Source organism: Cynara cardunculus, assembly GCF_001531365.2.
Source record: "Cynara cardunculus var. scolymus isolate 2C chromosome LG 3, CcrdV1, whole genome shotgun sequence".
NCBI lineage: Eukaryota > Viridiplantae > Streptophyta > Magnoliopsida > Asterales > Asteraceae > Cynara > Cynara cardunculus.
Genome location: NC_037530.1, coordinates 34,649,743 through 34,659,848, shown reverse-complemented (window position 1 = coordinate 34,659,848; position 10,106 = coordinate 34,649,743). Strand labels below are relative to the sequence as shown.

The following is a 10,106-nucleotide window of genomic DNA, read 5'->3' as shown; positions in this document are numbered from 1 at the left end:
TTAAACACGTTTTTTTAATATAAAATCAACATATTTCTATATTTTTAATTCATTGTTGTCAATATTTATATCGTCTAAACGGGTTCATATTAAAAAAAACGTTACGAATATAAATAACGTAATTAATGAATTTTGACGAGGAGACTATGCTCAAATATAAGACATGTTGTAGGTTCAGTTCTAGTCTCTTATAATCACTGAGTGAGTTAAACAATGTCTGTTTTATATTGGTGTCCTTGGAGATGGGTTTTGTGCGAGACCGGTTGGAGTTGTCGATCATCAACTTTTTGTGCAAACGGGTTTCATACCATGATCGACATCACACTTCCTTTATAAGAACTAGAAAGTAATTGAATTCTGTAAAGATGGAACATGTAGTTTTGTAAAAGTTATACTGATATTCATATTTTCTAAAACACAATCATTATCAATAATGCTTTACTGTAGTTTCCTTTGTATAGTATGCATTTAAGCAAGTATAGTGATTATTAAATTATAAGTATGATAAGTAAGTGTAAAGTTCAGATCAGTGGTGTGGACACAATAGCTTCGATACCATTATGTATAAAACTGGCACCAAAACCAGATTTTATAGTATTTGTTAGGTTCGTGAAATGGTTGTGTTACGTAAAGGGACATGTTTCAGAGATCTCTGCATCGTGTTGTATGTGACAGAAAATGTCATCTTTATATACTCAGAGTCATTGTACTTGGTGGACAAATATGGTACAGGTGCCCGTCGTACAAGTTTAGAATTAATATCTCATACCAAGTTAAGTTTCTGCACGGGTGTACCACTGTTGTAAAGTTTATATGCATACTTGTTTTAGAGTACAATATTTTTCGGATGAAATGAGTCATGTAGTCATGTTAGACATGATGATGCATATGTTTTTGGTACAGTATTTCACTGAGTACTTAGTGTTCATGTTATGATTTAAGAAACATATGATGTTATAGATTTATAAAAAAATAAGGGATGTGACACGAATCGAAAACTGGGTTTTCATTATATTCAAAATCAATTACTAGATCGAGTATGCTGTAATTGTTTGGTTGGATTTAGTTTTTCCTGCACCAAGCTTTACATTCTCCTGTTTATACGATAATTTGTTTTTTAAGTTATTCAAACGTATATTTTGGATCTGGCTCATATATAATACCATGCTTTTTCATTTTATACAGTATACCACTTATAATTATTAATGACAATTTCCATATCAGTGTCAACCAACTTTACCCGTATGCCAACTTAATTGGTTATTAAGTTTTTTGGTTGATACAAGTTGGTAGTAGTACTGTACCAACATCAAGTATTTGTAAAGTTGAGTTATGAATGCACACAAAAAACTAAAAAAATACGATTAATGACCAAATTAAGTTTTAGGTTACAACGTTCAACATTTCAAAAATTAATATAAAGTTTTGAAGAACGACATTTGTCATAGGATATTCAAAAATCCAACAAAGTTACAAAGATGAAGAAAGCGTCCAAACTTGACAACATATTAGAGATGGCTAAATGGACCCGGTCAGGCGCAAGACCGACCCGGCCCGGGACCGATTAAGGCTGGTTTGTGGTCGCCAGTTAAGGACCGGTTACACTGTTCATCCGAAAACAAAGCCCGGCCTGCCCCGGACTGGTTATGTTTTAAAGAACGCAAAAAAGTTACGTTTTTTTATAGCCGTTAGAACAGTTATATGACTGTTTTTTTGTGTCACTGACCCTCTATACGTAATATATAAGTCATAAGGTGTATGGAGAAAGATATTTATCATTATCTATATTCATGATAAAAAATGAAATATTTAAATAATTTTTTTTTTCATTTTTAGCTCTTCATTATTTATTAGATTATTTACAACTCACAGGGAAAAAAAGGGTTCACAATTCTTACTACAATTCGTGATTTCAGATTGTATTCGTTTCCGTTTTTAACTAATTATATTAAAATGTATTTTTTAAATATATTTTATTGACCCAATTACATTTTTTAAAGTGTACTATAATAACATTTTTATATTCTTTAAAAAAAATTCCAAAAAACAATTATATGTAAAAAAACCGATTTTTTTTTCTATAAAAAGGGTGGGACCTTGGCGCCGGTTATAAAGTACCTTAACCGGGCCTTAGGTTTTTTGTCAGGACCGGTTACAAGAATAGTGTTTGGGACCGGCATCAGATACGAGAATAGTGTTTAGGACCGGGACCGATTTGGACCGAATGCGGCTTGGCTCGACACATGACCGATTTTTGGCCATTTCTAACTTCTAAGCAAAATAGAGCATGTTAAATTTTGGTTTATGAACAGGGCCCCCAAAGATCTGGGGCCCAAATTTACTTGTGTTTGGATTAGTGATGGCCAAACCGGCCCGGTCCGGCTCGAGACCGTCGGAGGACCGGGACCGATTATAGGACCGAAATGTGAGACCGGTTATGGATTTTGGGTGTTTTGCGGGACCGGGACCGGCCCGGCTCGGCCTGCTTTTTAAAAAATGTAACTATTTTTTTTTGTAGCCGTTTTTTGGCCATTTTTTTGTATTTTTTGTTTTCTAAACACTATATATAAGTGTCTTGGTTGATGGATTTACATACCAAGTTTTCGATTTGCAAAAAACGTTCACAATTATCAGTTTCTCGCTATATTTTGTAAGACAATGTAATTTTAATTATAATAAAACGCATTTTTAAAGTGTAATTGAGTGACCCAATCACAAATTTTATAATGTATTAAAAATATATATCATTAAAAAATAAAATTAGAAAATTTATTTTTTAATGACCGGGACCCGGACCGACGACCCATAACCGGTTACAACTTACAATAAAGCTTGACCGGACTCAACTTTTTCGAGCGGGACCGGGACCGGGACCGGTTATGGCCGGTTATGAGAAATCTTAGGCCCGGCCCGGAACCGGTTTTTGGCCATCACTAGTTTGGATCCCAAATTTATATAGGCTAACCTGTGAACCCATCAATCTATTTTTTTCAGAATCAAAAGCTACTCTTTAATTTCAGAATTTGCCGATAAAAACGAAAATGATTTTGTGGTATTCATCTCAGTTTGTCATTTAAAACATTTATGTTTTATTTTGTTTGTTACTCATTTCATATGATCTATGGTTTTAGTATGCGCATAACACGACCTTCGAAAATATTGGGACGATCCTACATGTTTGGTGAGGTTATACCAACCAAATGTGTATGATACTGTTAATATTGATATTGATTGATTTGATTTAATACGATTTTTAGACCTCTGAATATTTTAAGTCACAATAATCCCCTTTTGACATTTAGATAAGACGCTTATGAAAATTGTCGTTTTATTATTTATGAGTCAAAATAATTAGCTTCATACTAATTACAACAAAATTAATTATCTGATACTAAAATAAATGTATCTATACATCTATCTCATTGATTATTTTTATAAAAATCAGGTGTTGGTTTTTAGGGACGAGCGTAAAAAAGAATCTCTATTCTTGGATGTAAATTAGGATGAGATGCATCAGATCAATTCCCGTATCAAACGCGATTCATGAATGAATTTGAGATTAAATGTGATCAATGATCCAGATCATTTCTTATGTTTCTCAGCTTAACTTTCCTATTCACACAATAATTTGCCTATTTACCAATATCGTTAAGAATATTATCACAACTTCAAATAAAATAACATATATATGATTCGGTTCCAGTGAGAATGAAAGTTATGGTGAGAATGGTAAGAATAGATCTCTATCCTTTGATCAATTCTAATTGAAGATAAACACTAATGTGGTGCATCTCGATCAATTCCCGTGATAAGTGCAATTTATAGGGGCAAGGGGTGAGATTAAAAGTGATCAAAGGTCAATATTTTCTTACGCTTCTCACCTTAACTTCTATTCTTACACGATCTTTCGTATATATGTAGTACAATTAACTATTCGATTTTGAGACGAAAGACAAAAAGACCATGTGAAAATAGCAGTTAAGATAAAAAGTGTAAAAGGAGTCCAAATCCTTAATCACTTTTATTCTCACCACACCCCATGAATTGCGTTTATCATGATAATTGATTTTGTGTATCTCGATGCACTGCATTAGTGTAGATCTTCAATTATGATTGATCAAAGGGTAGAGATCTCTTATTACCATTCTCACCATAACTTTCATTTTCACTGGAACCCAACCCTTGATTTTGATCATTAACATTAGATTAGTTAACAAACATCACTTTTCATCAGAGTTGTAAATAAACCGAACGAATAAGAACATAGATTTGTTCATGTTCGTTCGACTTAACCGAAAAACAAACGAACATGAACGGAATTCTTATGTTTATTTTTGTTCATGTTCCTTCATTAAGGTGACGTTTGTTTTTTAAGAGGTGCTGAAGTCTGAATTCACTTCTAAATTTTAAGAGGTGGTGCTGAAGTCTGAAATCTGAATCAGTCAGACTGTTTGTTTTTACGTCTGAAATCTGAAATCTGAAACCAAAGAGAGATCAAGAAGATTACCAGAACACCAGCTTGAATCTGCGATGTATGAAGAACACCAGCTTCAATCGATGAATGGGACGAGAGAGGATGAGAGCGACGTAAAAGAGGCGGATGAGAGCGACGTAAAGGAGGCGGATGAGAGCGACGTAAGGAGGCGGATAAACAAATAAGAGGCATTAAGAGCTAGGGTTACCACTTAAAAATTCAGAGGAAACCTTATGAATTCAACTCTTAATTTGGGGGAAAAACAAACGATCTGAAAGTCTATATGTCTGACCGATTCAGACATAATAGGAAATTAAGAGGCAAATTTTAAAAAACAAACAGGCCCTAAGATATTAAAAGAACGTTAACGATCAAATGAACAAAAAACAACCATCATTATTTATCATTTTATTTCTCAAAAATAATACATCAAATGAACTTAAAAGAAAAAAAAAAGAATTTTAATTAAAAAAACAAACATAAACAAACTACCCTTTCCTTACACAAACTTAAATTCTTATAATCAAATATATGATTTTGTACTAAATGGTGTTTGACCTAGCGATATATAAGTCTTTGGCCTCCTATGAGATCAGAGATTCAAACCTCACCAATTATAAAAAAAGTGTGTGAGTTTGTTTGTTCTATTTACTATATATATATATATATATTTATTTATTTATTTAAAAAAGTGATTTTAGGATAAAAATAAAAAAATAAAAGAGAAGGACATAAAGACAAAAGGAGAAGAAGGGGGTAACCCCCACCCCCGAACCATGTTCCCGCAAAAAAGCAAACGGGGACACATGTCCCGTCGTTCTCCATAAATCCACTAAATTTAGCCTTATTTCTATTACATCACATTTACCCAAAAACCATAATAATATTAATATTAATAATAAATAACCATATCTTATTTGGATTTACACCAAATGCCCCCCTACCATATAATATTATTTCTCCAAGAAAGTTTTTTGCATCTTTCCAAAAGGGTAATTTTGGGAATTTACATAAGTTATTCTTTTTCTTGAAGGGTAATTTTGGAAATCTACATAAAAACAAGAGATTTAAGGGACCGTTTTACCAAATACTTACCCGATAAGTGTTTATCGTTAAAATTTTACACTATTATTTACTTACCAGGTAAGATTTTAGTTCATCAAAACGACATTGTATGCAACAATTCACCCGGTAAGCGTTTACCATGATAATAGTCGTGACCCTCACTCATTGAGTAAGACTCATGGTTCTTGATTCGTTCTCACTCATTGAGTAAGACTCATGGTTCTTGATTCGCTCTTACCGTATAAGATTCTTAGTTCTTATGATATTCAATAAATTTGAATGGAAAGAAAAATAATTGCAACTTTTAAATAATAATTTAAAAAATAAATAAAAAAAGTAAAGGATTTTGGTTTTGTTTTGATTTAGGATGGTTCCTTTGTTTTATGTACGCTTCTGGATCCGGAAAATAAATAAAAACAGTATATTGTGGCCGTCGTCTCTTCACCGGTAACCATCACTCCACTCCCTTCTTCGTCTTCCCCCAATTAATTCTTGCTGCTCAAACGACACCCTGTTTCTTCAATCCTACGTCGATCACCCACGCAGATCCTCCTAAGTTTATCTCACCCACAAATCAAATTTTGTGTCAAGGGGCCGGAGATGGGAGGTGTGACGTCATCAATGGCGGCCAAGTTGGCGTTTTTCCCACCAAATCCACCGTTTTACAAGCTAGTTACCGAGAAATCAAGTGGGTTGTTGCTCTTGGACAGGTTTCCTCACCGTGAAAATGTCGATGTTCTCAAGTTACCCACTCGTCGAGGGAATAAGATCGTTGCGGTGTACGTTAGGTATCCGATGGCTACTCGCACAATACTTTATTCGCATGGGAATGCTGCTGATATTGGTCAGATGTATGAACTCTTCATTGATTTGAGCATCCATCTGAAAGTTAATCTCATGGGGTTAGTAATAATCGTGCCCTAATTTTTACTATTTATGAACTTTCATTTAGTTTACGTATATGATAGAATCATCCATGGAGGTGGCTAAACATATATACAATTGATGATATCGTAGACATCCATGGATTGTATATTGATGAATTAGCTGGATTCTTGAAGATTTTGTGGGTTGAATGCTATCTTCTTTCACTTTACTTGAAGTGTTTGTTATTGTGTTGTTATTTGGGGCTTAATTCGTGCATAAAAAGATTTCATCTTTTATTTGCAGTGCAGAAGTAATTAAGGGGGGAAATAGATGATAAATTTGGGGTTAAGCATGTTTACTTTGTGTTCACTTAGATGTCTTTAGTTCCAATTACCAGTATTAATCCAATTTTCTGTGATCTGGCACCGATTGAATGCTGTATGCTACAATCTACTTTCATTTTTCATCCATTTGAGTTCTTTGTACATACAAAAGTTATATTTTCGTTTCTGTATGCAGGTATGACTACTCTGGATATGGGCAGTCATCTGGAAAGGTGCTTAAATCATTGAACTTCTATAAAGATGTCGAATTGTTTTTAATCAAGAAATGTTATATGTATGCTCTGTTTTGGATTTTTCCAGCCAAGTGAGCACAACACTTATGCCGATATTGAAGCTGCATACAAGTGTTTGGAAGAGAGCTACAATACAAAGCAAGAAGATATAATTCTTTATGGCCAATCTGTCGGGAGTGGCCCCACTGTGAATCTTGCTGCTCGTTTACCTCGATTAAGAGCTGTTGTTTTGCATAGTCCTATATTATCGGGCTTGAGAGTCATGTACCCTGTTAAGCACACATACTGGTTTGACATCTATAAGGTGTGAACGCATTTCATTTTGCTGATAGATCATGTATAAATCATTTTTTCTGAACTCGAGATTCTTGATTCCTATTGTGCAGAACATTGACAAAATTCAATTTGTGAAGTGCCCTGTTCTCGTCATCCATGTAAGCAACATTCTTGTAATCTTTTTCACTTTATTATGTGCAGCGCATAAACATTGTTCCCATCTTTCTTATTATCAGTGATAAATTGCTTTTCCTCTGATACCAATCATCTTAACGAGGATGATTCAGTTAATTTGCCAATGGAAATCCCTAGGATAGCTTAAATGTTGCCATAAAGAAAAACCAAGCCAAACCAAACCAAACGAGCCCATTATATCCCATCCTAAGGTGGGGTTGGGGCGGTATGATGTATGCGGACATGCTCTTTACTCTTTACCTTGAAGAGTAGAGTGACTGCTTCCATGAAGAGCCCCGACTTGTGAAAGGTGTGTGAAAGAGCGAAAGATAGATAAGATAAATATTGAAAAGCTAGTTATGCATACACAATAACATACAAATAGAAACATTTACAAAAAACATAACCAAGGTATGGATACAATACAATCCTACTATAACTCAGGGATTTGGTAACTTTACCACTGACTCACTAACCCTATCCCCTACCTTTTACCTCTCCAGCTCCTTTCCTCCCTTATATGTTAGCTACACATCCTACCCCTGGTCTTGCATCTCTACGAACTCCTATTAGAGGTCATGTCCTCGAAAATGCCCAAGGTTGCTATGTCCAACCTCAGTTGCTCATCCCACGTCCTCCTCGGCTTACTCCTCCTCCTTGCCCCTTGACCGTCACACTATGAGATCCTCTTCACTAGAGCCACCATTTGTCTCTTATGAACAACAAATGATTGCAATCTTCCCTGCCTCAGCTTATTCGTGATAGGCGCAACTCCCAACACTATTTGGAAGACCTTGTTCATCCTGTTAAACATGGTTTTACCATAAGTCCATCTAAGCATCGTCATTTCTGCAACTTACATCTTCCTCTCACTGGCCTTCCTTATCGTCTAACAATCCAACCCATACAACATGTATGATGGCTACCGTGTAAAATTTTCCCTTTGGTTTTAACTGGACCTTGTTACATAACACCCCCATGACAACTCTCTACTTTAGCCACCCCGTCTTTATGCAATGTGTTATGTCATCCTCGATCTAACCCCACTTTTGAATCATTTAGCCGAGATACTTGAAACTATCTTTTGGGGTACCCTTTGTTCCCCAATGTTGACTTTCACCCCCTCGTCAATACACTCCCCACAACAATTGCACCATGAATACTCAGTCTTAGAGCGGTTAATGCGTAAGCCTTGTGTTTCCAATGCAACCCTCCACTGCTCCAACTTCTCTTGCACCTCCATTGCCGACTCAGCTACTGAGCTACCAGTACATTCTACAAACATCTTTTCATTTCATTTTTCCATTTTTCAAGTGAATTAAATGGGACCAACACATTTTGTTAAACTTGAAAGATCAAAATTTGATTTTGGACTTCAAAAGTTGTTTTGGTAATGTAAAGCCTTGAGGAAAAAAGAGCACTGCCATATTCTCCTAAAAATCTTCTTAACTGACATCTGACAGTATTAAATAACACATTATTCACCCATAAAAGTCAAAACACCCTTAGAGCAAACACAAGGAGAATAGAGATGAGACCCACGAAATCGAGAATAGCGAATGGGGAATAAACAGTAAAAACGAATGTCAAGAAAATTTTGCAACTTGTATGATTATAACTGAACTTTCTTTCGACAGAATTTTTTTCCATATCAAGTATTTTCCGTATCAACTTGTATGATTATAAATTGCTTTCTATGGGACGAGCCTGCAACCTTGATTTGATGAAAACTTGCAGGGAACTTCCGATGAGGTGGTCGATTGTTCTCATGGGAAACAACTCTGGGAACTATGCCAAGAGAAATACGAACCATTATGGATCAAAGGGGGAAAACACTGTAACCTGGAGCTGTATCCAGAATACATTAAACACCTGAAGAAATTCATTTCCACCATCGAAAAGCCACCTTCATTACGGAGGGGCAGCAATTCAAGGAAAAGCGTGGACCAATCCTCCACCACCGGCAACCACCACCATCATTCTAGTAGGAGGAAGAGCACAGATTGTTTCGAAGCTCCGAGGAAAAGCACAAGCAGGAAAGAAAACTTGAACGACCTTAATGAACTGCATGCTTTCAAGTTTGATCAGAAAGATGACAAAATAGGAAAGCTAAGAATACCTTATGAGCATATGGAGAGGTCTCGGAGGAGCGTGGAGTACCATGAAAAACCCCGAATAAGCACCGATACAATGGCTGAACGGCCTCGTAGGAGTGTGGATTGTATCGATAGAAGTCGTAACTAGTTATTACAAAGATTGTAAAATTTACAGAAAGTGTAGAGGGTGGTGGTGGTGGGGGTCTAATTTGTGTATTTTTGTTTGTTGAAAAGTCCAAATTGTTGTACTATTTCAAGTCGGATCTTGATCAAAATCTGAAATGTAATCAACTTTGTGGGATCTTTACAAACTCAAACCCATAACCAAATGATCTCTTAGTTTGTAGGTATTTATTCTTCTTTAACATACATCAAGATTAATATACTTTTTTTCTTTTTCATTATTAATATTTTGATTTGACTCAGAATGGGTGCATGTAACACCATCCGTTAACGGTGGTCTTGGATTTCGAAACTTCAGTGCTTTTAACTTGACGATGTTGGGAAAACAGGGATGGCGTCTCATGTCAAGATTTCCAAAGCTAAATAGTATCCACGGGGGACTTTCTCGAGGCTC

The 10,106-nt window shown here is 35.5% G+C and overlaps 1 protein-coding gene across 1 annotated transcript; it reads left to right on the top strand.

Moving 5' to 3' along the window:
- Positions 1 to 5,934: 5,934 nt before the first annotated feature.
- Positions 5,935 to 9,881, top strand: LOC112508857 (alpha/beta hydrolase domain-containing protein 17B-like). Its single transcript, XM_025113660.1, has 5 exons — positions 5,935 to 6,441; positions 6,926 to 6,962; positions 7,051 to 7,287; positions 7,370 to 7,417; positions 9,171 to 9,881. The coding sequence occupies exons 1-5, from the start codon at positions 6,140 to 6,142 to the stop codon at positions 9,675 to 9,677; spliced, it is 1,131 nt and encodes a 376-aa protein (XP_024969428.1). The 5' UTR covers positions 5,935 to 6,139; the 3' UTR covers positions 9,678 to 9,881.
- The last annotated feature ends 225 nt before the right edge of the window (positions 9,882 to 10,106 follow it).

Bases quoted from the DNA above. Each gene is read 5' to 3' on its own strand.
- LOC112508857 (XM_025113660.1), top strand. From the start codon at position 6,140: ATGGGAGGTGTGACGTCATCAATGGCGGCCAAGTTGGCGTTTTTCCCA. The intron at 6,963-7,050 runs GTGCTTAAATCA...GGATTTTTCCAG, and splicing joins ATGGGCAGTCATCTGGAAAG to CCAAGTGAGCACAACACTTA. The intron at 7,418-9,170 runs GTAAGCAACATT...GAAAACTTGCAG, and splicing joins GCCCTGTTCTCGTCATCCAT to GGAACTTCCGATGAGGTGGT.